This window comes from Callospermophilus lateralis, chromosome 2 (genome assembly GCF_048772815.1).
Source record: "Callospermophilus lateralis isolate mCalLat2 chromosome 2, mCalLat2.hap1, whole genome shotgun sequence".
In the NCBI taxonomy this organism is placed as follows: Eukaryota; Metazoa; Chordata; class Mammalia; order Rodentia; family Sciuridae; genus Callospermophilus; species Callospermophilus lateralis.
Genome location: NC_135306.1, coordinates 178,041,856 through 178,063,502, shown reverse-complemented (window position 1 = coordinate 178,063,502; position 21,647 = coordinate 178,041,856). Strand labels below are relative to the sequence as shown.

Here is a 21,647-nt window from a genome sequence, read left to right as displayed (position 1 = left end):
AGCTGTACACATCTGAGGTGCTCTTCCCAGAGGTTAGAAGTGACTTGAGGAAGCATGTCAAGCAACAAGGTCAAGGCCTGTTTAGAATTTTGTGTGTGGCACATGTGGCTGTGTGCGGGTCAAGGGATGGGTAAGTGTGAACGCATTGTAGAGGGAGATTCTACAGATAAAGAGAGAGGAGCAAAATGGCAAAACAAGGCCGTATCTGGAGAGGAAGTGTGCCAGAGGGAGTAGGAGGAAGGAGAAGAAGGGCCAGATACTAGAAAGAAGACACTTTAGAAGGACCTGAATGTGAGGGGGAGGAGCCTTGCGACCCGCCCTGCTCTTTATCCCTGTGCTTAGAGGGTATGTTGCCTAGTGGTGAGGGGCCAGAGGAAACCTAGGAGCCGGAAAGGAACCAGGCTGCTTTGGACAATAGGTAGTGGCAAGAGTGTAGGGCAATTCAAACTATCAGTTCGCAGTGAGGATCCTGCTGCCTTTTGTTTCATGAGAATTTATTTATGGGACACTCTAAGCACAGAAGATACAGACTAGAATGAAACTCAGATGCAGCCTCCGAACACTCACACCTCATCTGTAGTCTGTAGCTCCGCACTGGACTGATGGGCTGGTTGTCCACGTCATTCGTTCACTGGCTGCCGCCATCACCTGGCTGTACCTGTGAATTACTTGTGCTCTTATTTGCTCAAAGTTTTCTTTAAGTCACCTCTTACTTGTTTTTATCTTTTTAAGTTTTCTGTTTTATTAGTTATTTTCAGTTGTACGTAATATTAGGGTTCATTTGACATAATTTGTTTTATTCAGTCCCCAGTACCTCCTCTTCCCCTCCCCTCCTTCTTCCCCATCTCCATCTCTCCACTGATCTTCATGCTATTTACTTATATTTTTCTTTTCATTTTTTAAAATTAGTGCTTGTGGATATACATGTTGGTAAGATTCACCGTGGTGTGTTCATATATGCACATAGGAAATTAAGGTCAAATTCATTCCACTGTTCTTCCCTTTTCCTGTCCCTCCTGCCTCTCCCCTCAACCCCTTTCCTCTACTCCACTGATTTTTCTGTTTGATGAAATCCCTCCCACTGCCACTTTTATTTTTTTTCCTTATTTTGGACTAACTTTCCCATATTAGAGAAAACATTTGAATTTTGACTCTTTGAGTCTGGCTTATTTCCCTTAGCATGATGGTCTCCAGTTCTATCCATTTACCTGCAAATGCCATTTCATTCTTCTTTACAGCTAAGTTATATTCCATTGTATGTGTGTGTGTGTGTGTGTGTGTGTGTGTGTGTGTGTGTAAATAATTTTTTTTATCTATTCTTCTGTTAAAGGGCACTTAGGTTGGTTCTGTAGCCTGGCTGTTGTGAATTGTGCTGTTACAAACATTGGTGTTGCTGTATTCCTATAGTATGCTGATTTTAGATATTTTAGATATATGCCAAGGAGTGGGATAGCTGGGTCCTAGGGTGGTTCTGTTCCTAGTTTTTAGAGGAATCTCCATACTGCTTTTCAGAGTGGTGGCAACAATATGCAGTCCCACCAGCAATGTATAAGTGTAATGTGCCCTTTTCTCCACATCCTCACCAACATTTATTGTTACTTGTATTCTTGATAATTGCCATTCTGACTAGAGTGAGATAGTTACCTCTTATTTTACATGTAAAAAATTTAAGAAATAAAGCTGTATATTATTATTTAATCATGTTATATTGTAGTTTTTTCAAAATGTGCATTTTTAAAATGCACAGAACTATTTGACATTTTGTCAAGGGTTCATCTTCACTCCACTTAAAATAATTTTGGCTGTCATTAGTGGAACATACATCATGTCTTGGGAACGATGGAAATGGTTATTTGATAGAGTTCTTTACGTCATTCAGAGCAAAGATTTTTTTTTCTATGTTAGAATATCTATATGTGGACTTGTTTATTTTTAATTTTTTTAAGCAAGTTGGCTTAAATGGGCTAATGTGAATAAAATGGATAAAGGCAGGCAACTCTTTGTCTGACAATTTGAAAGTGATGCCATTTGAATACCAAGAAGTTTGAAGCTTGACTGCAGAGGTTTCCAAATTAATCTAGTCTGGAAAAAAATGAAAATGCCATCAAGTAACAGGAGATTTGTCAGCTGCCCTGCTTACACTTTTCATATAAAACATAAAGGTTGGCAGATTATAGATGAAAGGTCAGTTCAGCAAAAAAGAAAATATGTCAGACAATCTCATAACACAGGTAACAGAGGATGGAAGTTGGAAACTACTATTGGATTCCCAGAAAGAGATGAGTTTGTTGGTGATGTGTAAATATCATCACAGTTTCTGCGGGTGTTCATTTCGGTGGCTACTTCTTTATGCTGAGTCTCCAAAATTTGATTTAAAAGACACCAAGGATGCCTGTCGTCCAGAGGAAGATTTACTTTGCAGCAGTTTTTATTTTATTTTATTTTTTAAGAAACTGGTCTGAAAGGGAAAAATGGTATATCTTTCACCCTGTGTCCTGGTCTTACCTGTTCGGAACCAAAGCTCTAAAATCAGGACAAATGGAGAAGCCAAGCCCTCTTGCAAGAGCATTTGTGCATAATGAAAGGGTTTTCAGGGACTCCATCTTCATGAAAGATTATAAAGTGGAGCTGGACAGCCACAGTGCAATGTGTACAAGTAGAGCTGCTCAAAGATTCGCACAGGCAGGACCTGTCTTGGGATGCCTTACTGTCCAGGAAAACATTTTAGCCTGTTTTAGCTTTGGGAGCACAGGTGAAACTGGGGGTACAAAATCAAGCCATTGGATTCACAAAGCCATGATATTTGAGTAGAAGGGCCTATGAATTTCCAGCATGTGCCATGCTGGGAATTTGTTGCCCTATTAATAATACTATCCTTCATCTGTACTTCAAGTGCAGGGGTTATGCAAATTGTCATCACCATTCTGTCTAAGTAGCTTGCAACATGCATCACACTAATAATTGCCAAACTTGCATAAACATGAATTTGAGGGAAGCTTCTTATTTTGGATGTGCTCTTCAGCACAGCCTTGCAAATAACTGAGGCCAAAGGCATGGTTATGTGGGCTAGTTATCAAGGATATGCATTGACTCTTGGCCTCAACGTTTCTGGTTTCATCTCTCTGTGGTGTCATTTTCCATCAGACTGCTTTCATCTCTTTCTTATCCTCCCCATTAATGCACCCCCTATATATGCAATTCTGTTACCATTAGAAACTGAAAATTAAAAGCTAAAGAAAAATAGTAACATCGCAAAACATTGCAAATCTCCATCTTTAAAACCACTGTACATTAGCATGTTTGCAGTGTGCGGCTGAGATTGCAAGGAAGGACTTCACAGTGTAACCTTTGTGGTTTTCATTGCTGAAATCCAAGTGGACCGATGACAGAACTTGGTCTCCTCCCCAACCTCCGCCCCAAATTCTCTTCCCTACTAAGCTTTCTTAATTAGATCATTGACCCTGGCTTGCTGGTAAGGACCAATTCTTACAACAAGTGTATCCAATTTCCTGAGAGTAGTAACTTTAATTCTTCCTGGAATAGCAGGAAACATTAATTTTGCAATGGATCCAGGAGTCTCAGGAAGCTAGAATCATAGGCGCTGTTGTCCTTTTCTTCCTCCAAAATGAAATAAAATAAGCAGCAGCCCAACAGTGAGGCTTGAGAGATGGGTAGTGCCAGAGTAGAGAAAAGGGCATTAATCTCAGAATGGGGACAGCTGCCCAGTACTATCTGCCTTTGAATTTTGGTTCCTATAGCATCAGGGTGAGTTATTAATATGTATGATCTGTACTTTATTCAAACATTATAAATCTATGCAGAAGTCTGGTGTTTGGGTTTTCCTTTATAGCTTTCATTCTTCTTCCCAGAATTATCTCATTTCGATCGGGAAACTTTTGCATAAAAAGCACACACCGAGAACTCACATTTCCATACCATAAATATTAAAAGGGGGTTAAGCGTTACAGTTTCTTCTCCCATCCCAACGGGGGGAAAGTTAGCCTTCCAATCAGGGGCCCCTTAATAATGTTCTATTTATTCACAAGCCAAAAGGTAAACTTGAAATTATACTTGCATTATGAAACTGTAAGATGTGGTTCCTTTCGTATATGTAAATTGTGGAATGCTTGGTTATGCCATGTCTTCTCTGTGAAGGATATACTAAAAATACAGCATTTATCTGAGTTGTTAAGAACAGTTGGTGGGCATATTTTTTGAGGACCAAACCAACCTCAGGCCTTCTCTTAGGTATCATGATTAAAAAGCTTTTGACGGGATAATTATGAAGTGTAGATTCATTACTGTGTAGATCCCATCACAGTGAATCTGTAGAATACAGAAGAGGGAAATGGAACTAGAAAGTTTAATGTTTTCTTAGTAGCTTTTAAGCTTCTTAGCAGTTTCCTATCTCCTGTTTATTTTTGTTAGCATCAAGGAATAATCATAAATTTTGGTTCACATGGAAATATAAAGGAATGTGTGAGCTATTTCATTTGGGTGAAGCGTCTGCTAATCACACAGTCTTGGCTGCTGTACTTTGTGATGGGAAATGAACGTGCTAATTGGTGCTCTTTTTTTTCTTATTTCAGGAAACCTGCCATATGAATATAAAATAGTGATTGCTGGGAATCATGAACTGACATTTGATAAGGAATTCATGGCAGACCTTGTTAAACAGGACTACTACCGTTTCCCCTCTGTGTCCAAATTGAAACCAGAGGACTTTGACAATGTTCAGTCCCTCCTGACAAACAGTATTTACTTGCAAGATTCAGAGGTAACAGTGAAAGGATTCAGGATATATGGTGCACCTTGGTAAGTGTTGATTCCAACAGTTTTCCCTCTGTTATTTAGCTGGACACACCAGGGAAGCATGATTTGAATTTAGATCTTTTAAATGAAAATGATCAGGATGGTAGGAAAGCTTATTCCTGAATTTCCAACAAAACACATACTCTGGTACTGTGACAAACACGGTATGTGTTATTTTCATTTTGAAAAAGATTCCTTTAGGTAAGATCAATGGGAGTAGGGCTTTGCTAGATATGTACATATGTATGGGATTGGGAATGCGCGTGTGTCTGCATGACATGGGGGGACCTGGGGAAGGTTCCATGCTACCCTTCACACATGTTTGGCTCCTCTGAACATTCCAGCGATCTTTAGTAGCTCATTTCCCTCTTATTTTATACTGGAAGCAGTCGTAAAATACCTGGCATAGATTAGGGTTTCTCAAAGCTCTCTACATGTCAGAATGACCAGCTCTGTTGAAACAGATTTTGAAACCCACAAATCAGACTATGATTCACCTTCCTTCGATGAAGCCCAGAAATCTGTATTTTTTAAAGTTCCCCAAGTGAGGCTGATGCACAGGCAGTTTTGAAGTTACTGGTTGAGAACTTGGTACCAGAATTCTCAAAGTGTGCCCTAGAAAACTTGAAGCAGTTACATAGCCTACGGGCCAGACAGGAAGCACTGTGGATCTTGGCTCTATTGGTTGACAGTTGCCAGGTCTTAAAGTTACTTCATGGTGGCTGAACCTTAGTTTTTGATTCTTGAAGATTGCAAAAATAATACCTACTTTAGAGAGTGATCACAAGGACTAAATAGTGGCATTTGCAGTGGACTTAGGAAAGTGACTGGTAATTTGCTTAGGATAATAGTTACTATTTTTCTGCCCTTAGCTCTTCCACTAAGTACATACGTGAACTTGGACAAGTCACTTGGCCACAGAGCCGGTATTTCCATGTTTGAAATGGGAGTGTTGGATCAGCTGATCATTAGTATCAGAGAATTCAAAATTTTAGCCACCCCCCATTTTTTTTTTCCCTGAAGGTTCTCTGTATATATTGAGCAGAACTAAACTTTACATACCCTTTCTGGAAAAGCACCCTAATCTCTCCCTATCAGTGGATAGGGCTAGAAGAGGACAGGCAATGAATTAAGATTGCCTTTTTCACATAACAGTTTGGTTTGTCTTCTGTGAGATAAAAAGTTGAGATATATTCTGTAATTGTTTTCCCACCTTTACTGGCTGGTACCCAGAAGGACTGATAAATGGGTACAGGAAGTTCATTTCTCTTTAAAAACCAACCTGACAATGATTGTGAACTCTTAATTAAATACCATCTGCCAGGCACTATTCTAAGCCCATTCTAACTGTTATCTCATTCCATCCTCACAATACCTTCAGAAGATAGACGTTATTATGATCCTCATTTGGCAGATAAGAAAACTCAGGCAAAGAAAGGTTAAGTAACTGCTCAAAAACACCACAGATAGTGAGTGGTAGCATCCTGACTTGAGCCCAGCTGGTCTGACTGCAGGGAATACAGAATGGCTGAGGGGTGGTAGTGGTGGGTGTGGTATGATGATTAGAGATTATAATTGGCAGATCCAGTTCATATCCTGTTTTATTAATGTCCATCAATTTTTTTTATTATTATTATGCATGAGAAGGTGGAAAAGGGCAAGAGAACAAACAACAGAAATTAGTCCTGTCAACCTGCAATCTAGAAACTGATCTCAGGGTAACACAGGATGTTGGTATTAGCATTTCTGTATAGGGCAGGGTGCATCAGAGCATTTCTCCCTTCACAGTTCAGTTCTTAATAACAATGCAGTAGTTGACAAATGACTTGTGATTGTCAGAGAAGCTCACATATGAGTTAAAATCGTTTCTTCAATAACAAAAGATGATTTTTGAAAAATCTTCAAGAGGCGCAGAGCATTTTAGGCTATACCCGAATAAACAGAACTTTCAGAGATTCCTGGATTGATAGTTGCTGAAATGATGACAGCAACTAACTTCCTCCATTATCTGAGCTGATGCAAATCTGTTTGGGATAGAGGTCAGCTAAACCAGATTACAGCGGTGATGGATGAGGCAATGATTTTTGGTCCTGGGCAAAGGACCTCGCAGCAGCATCTCAAAAGTACTTCAAATATGCGATGTGATGGGCATGAGCTGTCTTTGGTGATGATACAAACTGCAGACAATCCAGTTATCTCTAGATGAGATTGAACCATTTAAGATTTTTTAATTTTAATATTGAGGAGGGTGGTAAAGTTAAGAAGATAGGCAGCATTAATTAGTCTTCTGAGGTGTTATCCTGAAGTTGTTGTTACTGTAATGTGTATTGGGATTTTCATAGATTTGAATTATTTCCTGCTGAGGACTTCTTTACAATGAGGGAGGTCTCTAAATGGGATTTTCTCCACCCTAATTGTTGGTATTTTGTATTTTGGACAAGAATACAGAGGTTGATCAAATGGAAATTTCAGTTTCATCCTATCTTTGGAGACATGAGTTGTTTGGATTGCACTGTGAGGATATTTTGTTAAAATGAATATTTCTGTGGTAATCTGAGCATTGATCCCAGGAATGTCCACATTAGCATTTCTGTAGAGGGAGGACAGTGTTTTCCATTTCTACTATTTATTCAACTGTGGGACCCAGGATGAGTTTCTTAACATCACTCTGCCTCTGTTTTGTTTTGTTTTGTTTTACCTTTAAAATGGGAAAAGACATTATTTCTCTTAAGTGATTGATATGAAGACAGAGTTAATGCCTCTGCAGCAGGTAGACTTCCAGGCATGGAGTAAACATTTGATAAGTGTAGCTACTATAACCAGTAGGGCACTGATGTTTCCAATCTGCTTAATTCCTTTGTCAGCCTTCATAAGGACATTGATGTACTTGGAGTCAGATGGGTGAGTTCTAGCCCTGGGTCAGCCTCTGCTGACTGGGTGACACTAAGCAAACCACTTAAGTTTATTTGGGTTGTAAAACAGGGAAAACGAAGTCTATCTTAGTCTTTTTCATAGATGCCCCCCGGCATCTACGAGTAGCTGGGACTACAGGCGCGCGCCACCTGAATCCTGTCATGGAATGTTTACCACAGTTAGAATCTTTTTAAAAAAGAAAAAAGTACATATTTGTGGGAATGGACACTTTTTAATATCTTTCACCATTAAAAATTTGACAAGAGCAAAATTTGAGAGAACTTAATACTGTAGGTACTATTTTTCTACTTTCAAAAGTTTTGTGCCATCCCTGAGATTCTCTTGTAGATAAATGCTTGCTTAATAACCCAATAGATATTTCACCCCTTCCCATCATGTAGACTGATTAATATTGATTTCCATGCATTTCCAATGAATGTTCTGAGGAAATATTAAGTTCTGAATTGCTAATATTGCTAGCAGTTTGAATTTAAAAGCAGAAACAAAATAAGAACCCTGACACGATTTCTGTCCTTTCAGAGGTTTCTCAAAAACAATTGCCATTAGACCAAGCAAATAACTATAACTCATGTTTGTTGTTTGTTTGAAAATATGGGGTTAAAGTATATCTCAGTGGTAGAGTAACTGCTTAGCATGCGCAAGATCCTGGATTTGACCCCCAGCATCAAAAAATGAATAACAAATAAATAAAAAAAATGGATTGAGATTTAGTTTAGCTTCAAAAAATATTAATCTGTATACATTGCATGTTTGTAACTTGTGTCTCAGCTAAAAGCTTCCTAAAGAATTCAGTTTCCTGATTTACAATTTGACAGACATGTAGAAAATAACTTAAAAATACATCAGAGCCACTTCCAACCAGAATATTCTGTGGTACTTATTAGATCCCCAAGCAAGAGGATTCGAATGTGGTTTGGTGGGTCTGGGGAAGTTTAATGTTTTAACCTGATGAAGTTGTGAGTGATGTTACAATGTCCACGAAAGGAGATGGGCTCCCTTGGAGGGAGAGCAAAGTGTCCATGAGTTTCTGGGTCACGCCTACCTCCAGAGGCCATAAGGCAGGTTCTGTGGCTTCTGTATGTATCCTCGTATCATTTCCTTCTTCCAGGAACCTTGAGGAATCTTCTTTGAAGAGTTTGGTCACAGATTCACTTAACTTCCTGCTGTTGTTTTCTTCTCTCTCTTTTGGAGAGAAGAGGAGAAGAGGGTCTTGTGTTGCCGTGCAGTTAGGTCAGCCTTGAGCTTTGAAAGCTCAAGGATTTCTCATGCCTCTACTATTGATTCTCTGCCTCCAAGATGGCTCACAATTTCCTCTTTCAGATTCTCTCTCAGCTCTGGAATGTTTTTTCCAAAGGCTCAGTATGGTTAGAAAGAGACAAAACATCTCACCTGTCAGATATTAGCCACTGTGGTAATGAATTGCTTGTCTGGCTGGGGTAGGGGGAGGTAGAATTTTAAAATTGTTGTTTGAAATTTTTGGCTACTGTCAGTTGAGTTTAGCATAAGCAGATTTCAGTCAAATTACTTGTGGGACTTGGGAGTTAAAAATCAACTGCCCCCAGAGCTGGGGCTGGGGCTCAGTGGTAGAGCAATTGCCTAGCATGTGCGAAGCACTGGGTTCTACGCCCAGCACCTCATATAAATAAATTAAATAAAGGTCCACTTACAACTAAAAAATATATTTGAGAAAATCAAATGGCCTCTACTTTTTCTGATTTCATTTGTTCTTTTGACACTACGATGCTACTTAAAAAAAAAAAAAAATCCACATACGAATTGATCAGTAATAGAGCTGCAAAAAGTGAAAAGTCCTGATTGCACTGACTGGAGCCGAGCAGCTGTACTGTTCAGCTATAGCCTGCACCTTGTTCTCTTGAACAGAAATACAGAGGTGGTCTCCTGTGGTGTTTAATGAATATGAGTGGGGCTTTCCGATGTCCAGGAATTTGATCTCTAGGCTGACCAAAGGGTCAGGAACAAAGAGCACATTTTTTTCACGTTAGAGTGGACCCAGGTGTAATTTGTCAGATTTAGTAACTGTGGAGGAAGTGCTTTAACTTCTACAGCAGGAAAATTAGATCAGGCCTAGGCAGCGTAATTTTGAAATGGCTGAAAGAGGGAGAGAAAGCCCATTGAGTTGCATTTTCAAAGGAGGCTGGAGCAGGATTCCCCACCCCCCTTTCTTCCCCTCATTTCATATCACCAACACGTTGAGTTCATTCATTCATTTAGATGTAATTTTCTCAGCATTTTTCAAAGTGGGAGTTAAGTGTTGATTCCACTCTCTGCAGCATTTCTAATTGTGTTTGCACACAAACAGCTACAAGGTTGCTCACGTTTCCTTGTTCTGATCAGTGCGGTAGTACTTTATGTTTACCCTGTCAGAAAAGCCTCAGATGTTTTTATTTCCAATTATAAGTTTTGTAATGCATCATGTATTTTGCTGACAGTCTTTAAGTTCTTGAAATAGTGAACAAATTAACAGCAGATATTGAGTGAGAGGATTAGAAAACCAATTGGCAACTCATGTGATAGAATTCTGATATGGGGATGGGTGGAATGGGCTCATTTATTTTATTTTCACAGTCCTACTTTGTAATTAACTTGGGCAAAAAAAAAAAAAAAAAAAAGGAGAAGAAGAAGAAAGAAACATACTCAGCAGAAAAGTATTTGGGAACTAAAGAATACAACTGTGCAAGCAGTATTTGTTCTGTACTACATTTGCAGGGATCCCTGGCTTTTATTCAGGAGGGTTCCGAAAGGTATTGGCACAGAAAGAGGTCTTGTGTGTATGTGTTAAACAAATATGCACTCTGCTTTTACATGATTCTGTTTAAAGGCCTGGGCTAACATTTCATTTTTCTTGGCACGGGGCCCATAGACTCTCCCATTATGAAACCTATGGCTGCTCTGCCCTGGTCTAGAGTTACAGGGCTCTGTTTACATTTTTGCCTGTTTCAGAATGCAGCTGACTGCTCTTAAAGCCGCACGGGATCAGATTCACTTCTGGTTTAACAACTGCCCTGTTTATTTGAAAAAGGAGAAAGCAAAACCGATCAGTTGGCTTCCTACCTCCCATTGATATCCAAGAGGGTACAGTAAATACCACGTCCACGGCCAAAGCAGTTTTATGCAGAGCCTGTTGTGTTGGATCCCACTCAGACCTTCATGCCTGCAGCTCAACCTTTGCAGCCTGTCTGGTTACCTTTATCTGACTTTATCTGATGCATGGAGGCGTTTGCATGGAGAAATGTGGAGGGGGTTAAAGAAAGGTTCGTGGGCATTCAGTTGAGCTTCCTATCAGCAGCTGGCATCGTGTAAATTTTTGCCTGCACATGATGAGAGAGCAACTCAGCAAACAAGGATAAATTTACCATTGGATGGTGTTTTTCCACCCAGAGAACTCTGATATGTGTTATCTCACTCGGGCCTCACAACAATTCTTTAAAATAAGGACACTTAGTAGTAATAATAATCAACAATAACCAGCATTTACAAGTGCTTGTGCATCAGGGGTTGCTCAGTATTGCTTCCTTTGGACAGAGAGACCAAGTTAGGGAGTTTTTGACAGAGAATGTCACTTGCCCAAAGTCACAGAGCTGGTTTGGGGAGAAACAGGACCAGAATCCAGAGTTTCTTTGCCAAGTTCTCTAGACTAAACTAGGATTTCCTAGTCTACTTCTTGACCTGAAGGAACTCAGGAAGGGGCCACTTCTCATCATAGAAGACTAGTCTGTTTCCACTTAATGGCAAAAAGGAGACACAAAAATGCAGGCCACTACTCATTGGGGACTCTCGGGATTAAGTGGGGAGCTGAATTTACAGGGAGAGAATGAGTATGGAGCAGAAGGGAATATTCCAGCATCTTTTGCATGATGTACTCCAGAGAGTAGGATTTCAAAACAGAAAACTCTACATCCTGGGGTGTTGTAAGACATGGGTCAGCTCCTTCTAGTCCTTCTGCGTCACAAAGACAACTTTACACTCAGCACACATCAGGGGTCAAGTATCTGTTGTGTGTGGCTTTCCCTGCTGAAGCACCATGCAGCAGTTGAGAGAGGTAGCATCCCTGGGCATATGCACCAAAAGGGAAGTGTTGGCATGCTGGCAGTGTGCCACAGCTGAAGCCGGGCTGGCAGGGTCCTGTACACTGGGCTCCAGAGAAGACCTGGACCTTCTGAGGCATGGCTGGCAGGTCACTGGGTGTCATTTTATTTTCTCATGTTTCATTCACCGTCTCCTTCTTTTAATTCAGAGTTGCAACTGGTGGATAAAAGGAGATTATAAAGTGGCTATAAGTTCCATGAGGACAGGAGCCTGTTGATTTTCTTCTCCATGCATTCTAGCCCAATGTCCAGCGCATAGTCAACGTGCAGTCCTTATCTGATGAATGAATGAATGATGGTGGTGGTGATGAAGACATATTGATGGCTGATGGACTGAAAGTTTGTACAGATGAGAGAGTATTATAGAAGGAAAGACAGTATTTCCAATACAAGCTATGAATCTACAGAATGAAGGACTAGAGATGGTAGAGGAAAATGGAACCAAACAAAGCCCTGAACTATGTCCAAGGGTTTCAAGAACATGCCCACTTCCTTCCTGAACATTCAGAAGTATAGAGAGCATAGCTTTTCTCTAGGCGAGCATGATTTCATAAAATGATGAAAGGAGCAGGACCAACCTGACTTGAAGACAGTGAGAGTTTTCAGAGCCTGTCCAGTAATTTTAGGTTCCACCAGTAATTTTAGGTTCTTTTTTTTTAAAAAAAAAAAAAACTTTGTTTTATTTATTTATTTTTTATGTGGTTCTGAGGATCGAACTCAGTGTCTCACGCGTGAGAGGTGAGCACTCAACCACTGAGCTACAACCCCAGCCCCATTTTTAGATTCTTTAGTGTATTTTTTCCTTGCCTCAGATACCTTATCCCCACTCTGTGAGCAGCTAGAGAAATTGCTGGTAGGTTTGGAGACTGTTTCTTTTCAGCTGCAGTCAAGCGGGCAGCATACAGGTTGAGGTGGGCTTTCAGAGCATCTTCTGGATTTTATAAGCCAATTATCAATTATGTCATGTTCCTTTTTCTCAATGGTTGGCTGAATTCTTCAAGTCAGAGTCATGTAGATTCTGTCCCATTTATTTTTAAGCTGTTTGACAGACACACATTTTTTAATTTTGTATGCTGTAAGTGTAGGGTGAATTTTTCCAGATCTCACCAGACTGTAAGCCCACTGGGGTCCCAAGGCAGTCTTAACCCATGTTTGTCTGGGTTTAGTCATGGCTGCTGCTCTGCCTTCCCATGCTACATTTCTCCCCTGTAGCTTAGATGTGTTAGTCCAGGTAACTGTACACGGTTTTTAAATCCTCCAGATGACCTTCCATGAGCTTTCGCACACAGATGAGAGGTTACCCTTCTGCCTAGAGCTCCCCTTTGGCCAGCACCAATGTATCTGCAGGATGCAGGACATCCCTCCCACTCTTTCTGATGAGCCTGGGTGCTGCCGGGCTCTTCCACAATAGGTCTCAATAATCAAAACCATGTTGTGCTCTGTGCTTGACAGGGGAGAAGCACTCACCCTCTGTGCAGCTCTGTAAGAGGGCTGTCAAGGCATGATGTCACTCATCCCCTCCTGGATTCCTCTGTTAAAGCCATGGGAGGCTTGGTGGAGGACAGGCTGAACTACGGTGTGCTCAGGGATACCTCCTCTCATAATCAAGGATTTGTTGAAACTGGGCTAAACTCTTCTTGCTTATTCCCTCTGTCCTGAAACCATCAATTTCTTAGGCTTAGGAACTTCCAATAGAATCTTCTCAGCAGGAAGGCCCACACTGAGAACTTTGCTTCCATGTTAGATACTCTTTCTATGTACTGAGGCAGCATGGTGTAAAGTTCTGCGGGCTTTGGTCTTGGAAACAGAGTGTTCCCAGCTAGCTTGAATCTCAGTTTTATCCTTGAGAACTTATTTGTCTTGTTAAACACTTAAATACGCTATTTAATCTCTCTGAACTACTGTTTCATCTGTCCAATGGATGTGCAAATAACAATTGCTACTCCATCTTGAGGATCACCCAAATACAGTCACCATATGTAATGTTGTTTGTAAGGCTCACAAAAACCATATAAGAGAAGTATTACTATCCCATTTGAGAGATGAGAAAATTAAGGTAAGAGAAGATAAACAGTTCACCCCAGGACACTCATTTTGCAAAGGACTAAAAAAATATTATATGTATCAAACTGAACTCTATTTGGCTCCAAAGTCTTTATTTTTTTCACCACTCAAGTTTTTCATAGGATGAAAATGAGATCACGTATGACAAGTTTCTGGGACTCAATAAATGTTACATAAAATATTTTCTTCCCTGAAAAGCAAAAATATTTGGTTTTCTGCTGGCTGTGATGTTTTTGGTTTGTCTCTCTGGTGATATACCAGGGCAGAAGGGGCAGAAATAAAGTACGTAGGCAAGAGCCTAGAAAAATGGCTGCCCCACATGAGTGAGAGAGAGAGTTTTAAGAAGTGAGTATTTACAGTTTCTTTGCATGACAAGTTGCTTGTGATCTGAGTAAGTGGAAACCATTTAGGAAAGGCACCCTGTGTATTGGCTGCATTTGGTCCAAAGGCGTGGAAGAGTGACTAGATGTCTGTTAAATGAAGACATATGGGACATTTTTAAGGTCACTTACACGGAGTATCATATTCAATGTATGAGTAACGCTTGGCAGTGCGTTTTCACCCAGGAAAAATAAAGGTAATGTTCGATGGTGACTATAAATTGAATGTGAATGTTCCATGAGGGCTTTTCCAGCATGAAGTTGGTGGCAAATTTGAAAGCCTCTGGGTTAGCAAAATGTGTGTACATTCTACAAAGAGCAAAAAAGATGAGCTGCCAATCTGTGTTCATTTAGGAGAAGATAGAAGAAGACTGTTTTGCTCAAATATTAGAAGGGATCAACTGGGTGAAAGTACAAATACAGTTATTATGACTAATAATGTTCAAGTATGAAATTTGCAGCCACAAAAATAAATAAAAAAAGGAAATGAGAAGAGAAGCACCTGGTATATAAGGGCAAATGAGTGGAAGTGATTAAGCCCTAGCCTAAATAAGATTCTTCTCAGGATGAAATTTCCCAAAACAGTATTAGAAAGTGCTGGTGATGATGATATTTATCGGTTCATTTAGTTAATTTAGGCCCAGTGTCTTGGCCTGATGGGTATGGATAGATCACATAAATAAAAACTGGTGCTAGAATTTCATATGAATCCATGGTAAATCAACATCTAAGATAAAGTAAAACCAGTGCTATGTTTGCAAAGGAAAAGAAAGGTCAGAATCGACACACTGATTTTCCATTCTTTTCTAAAATTGGTTATGCATTTCTTTCATACATTATGTGCAAGATTGCACATAAACCTAAGTGCTTCCGATGGCTGCCTGGCTTAATAAATGGAGGCTACTGTTTTTCTCACTGCATTTCAAGCTACTGTAGGTATTGAAATTCTGGGATATATCCATCTTGAAGCTGAATGTGATATGGTATTCAGACTTTCCATGTCACGCAAGGCTTCACGAGTCATGAGAAGTAGCTTGGGTCACCATGGTTCTAGAAAGATTGTTGAAGACAGAAACTAGGGGAATTTTTTTTTTTTCAATTGCCTTAATCATTTACAATACCAACCTCTAAATCACTCTCATTATTGGGGCCTCTATTTTTTATTTTGAATCCAAAATCAATAAGAAAACTCTCTGGCTTTAGTCTAGTTGCTAGACTAAATCCATATCTGAAATTGTTGATGGCGAAAGTAGTCAGAATGTGCTGTTGGGTTTTGTAAGCCACCTCTCTACTTGTCTCCGTTTCCCCCTTGGTGTTAATATTTAAGGGAAAACAAGTTCGCTTTAAAAATTTGCAGAGTTAAGTCAGCATCAGTGATTTAGGGAGGCCCTAAGCAACTTAGCAAGACCCAGTCTCAAAATTGAAAATAAATAAATAAATAATGGGCTGGGGATGTAGCTCAGTAGCTAAGCACCCCTGTGATCAATCCCCAGTACCAACAAAACAAAACAAAACAAAAACCCTCATAGGGCTTATTTGTGGATTTTACCGTTTTATGTTGTTTTGAGAAGTAACATATAGGCAGCTTTTGGCAATGAGGATTTTGGGCTGTGCCCACGCTGCCTGTGTTACTGAACATTTATTCCTTAATGTGGGTTCTTTGAGATGAAGCAGCAGACTCATTCCCTTACTTATCCAAATTCAGCCTCTCTCAAAGAGATAATTATGAGAGAAGAGGTACTTACCTATCGGGGCAGCAGAATGAGTAGGAAACGTGGGAAACCCAAGCGTGTGTGTTTAATGTTGAATCTGACCTTTGCGCTTTTAAATAGCTCTTACCGGAGGCCAATTCTGTGTGGTTGCCGGCTGGCAGAGCAGCATCAGAGGAGGCCCATGAAAGGCGAGGGAATTTTCAGAGCACTGAGTGTCTGCCTGCATTCACGCTGTATGCGCTGCTCCGTATTACTACTAAAGGGAAAATCTGCTACCAACGAGGGTAGTGGTTTTTAAGGTTATTTGCTGTAGGAATTACCTTTTACGGAGTTTGGACTCTTGTTCCAAAAAGCCTGGGAGAAAACAGGATCACTTCTTAGGAAATTCTGAAGTTTGGCTCCCCTGTGAACCACAGGCCCACCAGTGCTCTGAAGTCAATCTCAGACTCTGTAACTCACGAATATGCATTATGAATGGGTTTGGGCTTTGATGTTAGGGTAAACAGAATAATTGAGTTATTGATAAAGAAGACTAGAGATAGGGCAAAAGAATATCTGTTCTGTTTGGTTCACGCTGAAATAGTGAATCACATCTTTTTCTCAATGAGACCAAACAAAGCTTTTGTCTACACATGAGAAAAAAAAAAAAAAAAAGATGAAGGAAAAAATAGTTAAATTAGAAAATCATCCAGGATAGAAATCATGCAATAAAACCAAACAAACTAATAAAAAAAATCCCAATAATTAAGAATTTGGTTTCCCAAGCTGTGTAAACTCTTACCAGGTAGCCAGATACTCACAAGTATGAAGATTTTATAATTCAAGCAACACCATTCACAGGGACCTTGAAGGGTTTTAGCCATTGAAGAATTAGCATCATTTATCAGGAAGCAGTGACAGGTTTTCTTCTTTTAATTAGCAGTAAGCATTTAAAAAGCCATATTCCTCACCAAAAATATACAGATGAATCCTAACCTTATAATAATTATATAAATATATAGAAAGAACAAAAGCCAAGACCACAAGGACAGTAGAGATTTTTTTCTTGTGTCTTTTCTTTCTCTCATTCTGCTTTTCTTGGGATTTTGAATATTCTTATAGGACATAGTTTTATTTTTATAGTCAGGAAAAAAAAAAAGCCACATTCTGTAGTTGTAAAATGAGTGTCTGTCTGCTGGTAATTTGGAAATGAACTCTTTTTTTTCCAGCTTTATGTTCTCGTCATGTATATAGTCAATGTTTATTTGTGTATCTGCACACATACATACACTTCACCAGTCACTTGTGTGACAGGCTGTTGCAAAAGATGGGGAGTTAGTTGGAAGTACTTGTCCTAATTCACAAGTGCTGTGGTTTGCTGGGCTGAAAGGAAAGATTCCCTTGAAACACCTCGCATCATGCATCATTTTGCCGAAAAACTGTGTTTCCTCTTCCACATCAGAATTTTCAAGGAAGGTACAACCTAGATAGCTCACCTGCTGTTGAGTCCACTAATAAACCCCAGACCTCTCTGGTACTGCAGTTCAATTCATACCTGCATGCGATGCCCTGGGACCATGTCTCTGGGTCTGGCTTCACAGGATGTGACTTCAGCCAAGGAAAGCCTGATGCCTACCTTTGCTTATTTGTATTCCAGTGCTGTAACCTCTCCCCCTCTCGTGTGTCTTTGTTCTATTAATCTGCAAAACAGGGCTCGACTTGTGATTAGTCCTTGGAGCTTGTTTCTATTAATCAGTCTGCAAAACAGGTCGACTTGGATGCTTTTGTTCAAGAGCTTAATGCGTTCTCCTTGTCAGGCTGTGGTTCAGGCTGCTTGGTTTGCCTTAAACAGTACCAGGCGGTGAAATTTGCTTTTTATATGCCAATTGCATTGTCAAGAAAGAAAATACTGTTTGAAAAGACAACAGGAAAATGCTAATGTAGAATTGTAGAGCTGTTTTAAGGGGAGGAAAAGTTTATAGAAAATACACCTTCTGTAACCTGGTTGTGATGTATAATAAACTACACAGTGCAGTTGACTGGGACAGAAAATAAGGCATTAATCATATGGTCTAGAAGTATGGTGCCAAGCAAAGGTTGCCTATTTTAATACTTTTATGTGTATCTGAAATGTAATTCTCTTTTGATACTTAAAGTGAGACTATCATCCCAATTTAGCTATGTATGCGGTAATTATAAGAAGACTCAATACAATTCTGTGAATTTCCTTACTTTTTTTTTTCTTTCCACCGTCCCTTGTGCCAAATGACCTTGCCACAGATTAAAATTATTTTACCTGTTACACAGGAAAAACGCTCTATCTCAATTTTCTTATCTTCATTATCAAGGGACAAGAACTGACCTACCTGTGGAGATGGTGTAGGTTAACTGAGTGATGAGTATAAATTGCTTTGTAAAATGCTCATTATCACCATTTTAAAAATTCTCCCAACCCCAGTGTGCAAAGGGTAGCATGACTGGAAAAGGCTTTTAATGCGTGGCTTTTCCCACTGACAGTGTGACTCTAGGAAAAAAATGCACTTTTCTAGTGGAAGTTGTCTTTTACATCTCTAAAAATCTTGAGCATTTAGCATCCGTTACTTATTTCATAACTGTTCGCATCCCACCTCCAGATCTGTTGAAGTATATGCAAGGAGCAAATTCTCAGAGTCTCAAATTAAATTTGTCATCAGTGATAAATTTAGTCCTGGAAGACACTTTAATAAGTATTTCAGTGTGATTTATTGGTTTTGTTAGTTAACACGAGTGTATTATGTCTTGTACAGAACTTAGGAGCAATTTCTGACTAGATCTTCCCCGATTAAAATTAAAAAAAAAAAAAAAATGAAAGTCTCATTTTCATCACGGTGGTAATTATTTTAGGACTAAATTGGAAGGTAAGCACACTGCAGTCCTGTCATGAATTTAAAAATAAAGACAGAAAAGAAAAAAAAATGTCAAAATGTGACAGGAAGCACATTTAACTGATTCCACTTCTTCATGTCTGTACATTATTTCCTTTGTGTGTATGCCAAGCGTCTAGGCTGTTTTACTGGCCGGGGCTTAAGATGCAGCCCCTGCATATATAATCACTAATGAGTGTCAGGATTCAGCTGCTAATTTGAAAGGCTTTGTGGCTCTTTCACCCCAGACACTAGCAGCTTCATTAGACGCTCCTTTGCCCAGTCTGACCTTTGCTTGCCCAGGGATCACAGCTAAATACCAACATTACACCAGCACCTCCCACTTGAAACAGTCCAGACACAATTCCTTTGGCGCATATCTTATCAGAATCTGCTACTGACATAAACTTGGATGTCCCTGTGGCTTGCCACATAATTAGGATTACCTTCCCCGCAAAGAGGCCCTATTTACTTACACCCGTGGGGGTGTTCAGTTGATTGGAAATTTGAATTTTCAAGCAATTAGCAAATTTCTTGATCCTCTTTTTTTAAAAAAAAAATATATATATTTTTTTGTAAGGCATAGCTTTTAAAATGTGTGTTTATGGCTATCTCAGTGAAAGGAATAGTCACCAACTAACCCCTCTAGAAACATACATAGGATTTATCCTTAATGACATTAAATAAGAAAACAGAAACTAAAATTCGATGTTTTTTTTTTTTTTTTTTTCTTTAGAGAGTTATGCTCCAGAGTACATTCTTAAAATCAAACCATGTAGCAAGCAGGTGGAAGGGAGCTTTCTGTTTGCTGTGGTCTTTTATTTATTCCTGAGAAATGTAAGGTTGGGCCTGATTTGTCAAGCTTTTGGTTGCTGGAAAGGAAAGCTTTTCTTTTACATTTGTATCGTCAGTGTATTCTCCCCCTGTTGTTCCCAATTTTCAGAAACATTATCCTGCTTTCATTCAGAATCTACCTGCTATTTGCTATGAAACAGTAAGTGTAGGCAGAGGAGATATCTTTTGGCATTGTATGTAATTATCAATTAGAGAATTGAAATTTTGATCAAGTTTTTTTCTACTCAGATCCCATCTTCTAAATCAGGTCTGGAGTGATCTTATTTTGAAGGGGTTTGAATTCTCCTTCCTTTTTAGAAAGAGTCATAAAATTAGAGATGGGAAAGGACTCTATGATTACATCACTTTTTCCACCCCCTTGGCCAGTGTGATCTTCCTCCCTCTTGGCATATTCCCTGGTGTTCCATTCAGCCTAGTTTAAGATAATAAGACCAAGGAGGCTTCTTGTCCAGTCTCCTCTGGGAAAATGTCCCACGGTTCTTGACATGTGGATATGCTTTTAGGCATGCAAGCTGAAGTTTTCTCCTGCTTTGAGAATGCTTTAGCATTCTTACATTCAGTCTCTTTGCTTGTTATTCCTTGCTTCTAAACCTTCAGGAACATCCCCCCCCCCCCAAACAGCCTGTGTTGTGAACAAAGAAACACACACAACATGTATGGTTTTCTTTTCATATTCTTCCAATTCAAAACGACAACATTACTTAGGGCTTTTCCTCACTATTAACCGTGTATCAAAGACATGCCTAAATTGGAATGGCCCATAAATTTTATTTATAAATGAATCTCATAAATCCTTAGCCATTTCTTAGAGCCTGTGACTACAACTTCTCAGAACTTTATTGGTTTTGAGACTTCTCAAGAGTCCAGGAACCAGAGGAGGATTCCTTAAATATTTGTTTTCAGAGGGACAGAATTAAACTAATCAAAGTCCTTGGTTGATGACACATTATCATCATTGGTCCATATCTATCCCTTATTAATATCATATTATTTATCCATTTATCCATTACCCCTTTCACAGCCAGAGAACTGGAACACTGACTTGTACTTATCAGTTACATTCTTCTCCCTTCTCCCCTACCTTCCTTCTCCAGATGCACATTAATCTGAATTTTGTCTTTATTGTTCTTTTGCTTATTTAGATGCTCCATGTAACACACTGTGTACACATACATACACACCCACACCTAAATAACATATTGTTACTGGTTTTGAATTTTATAAAAAATGATGCTGTGGGGTTCTCTGTTATGAAGGAATAAACTCTTAACAGATTAAACCTTTCACAAATAACTATAACTTCAGGAAAAAAAATAAATAAATACATAAAGAACTATTGGGAGCTTTGGAGAAAGCACAGAAGTGGACAGATTTTTGGAGAGAAGTTGAACCTTAGAGGAAGCAGCTGCCACAGAATTTTGCATGGTTTTGCCCTCAGGACTATCATAACTGAGTAGAGTTGTGGCATGAGGTAACTAAAATTCTGGCAGAAAGACTCTTCTTTTTGGCAGAGGAACCATTTGAAGAAGCTCAGTGACCAGAGTCACAAGAGAGTAAAGGAGAAGAGAAAGAATGCCAAAAAGAGGAACATCAGACCTATAAACTCAGTGAAGTCTCCAGACCCTGATCCATGCATGTAAGGGCAGACTGAGAGCAATCTGAACTGAGATATGAGCTGCGGGGTACCGCAGATAAGACTGAGTTTAGAATTTGATTCTAATCAAGTTAATTTTGTGCTAAAACAAATTATCAGCACTCTTCCAAGAAATATAACAGAGTCCTGAGTTACCACAACATAACATTCAAAATATCTGGTATTATTTGACATATGAAGACCGAGGATAAAGTGACTGATTGCCAAGGGAAGAAACAATCGACAGAAGCCAACCTTGAAATGAATCA

The 21,647-nt window shown here is 39.4% G+C and overlaps 1 protein-coding gene across 5 annotated transcripts in view; it reads left to right on the top strand.

Annotated features, from left to right (window-relative positions):
* Window positions 1–21,647, top strand: part of Mpped2 (metallophosphoesterase domain containing 2) — a 167,652-nt gene that overhangs the window by 81,667 nt on the left and 64,338 nt on the right. For all 5 annotated transcript variants that reach the window (XM_076844295.2, XM_076844292.2, XM_076844291.2 and 2 more), the window contains one exon: window positions 4,590–4,815. In XM_076844295.2, coding sequence (XP_076700410.1) covers window positions 4,658–4,815 — 158 coding nt within the window. In that variant the 5' untranslated portion in view covers window positions 4,590–4,657. The remainder of the gene's footprint in view (window positions 1–4,589; window positions 4,816–21,647) is intronic.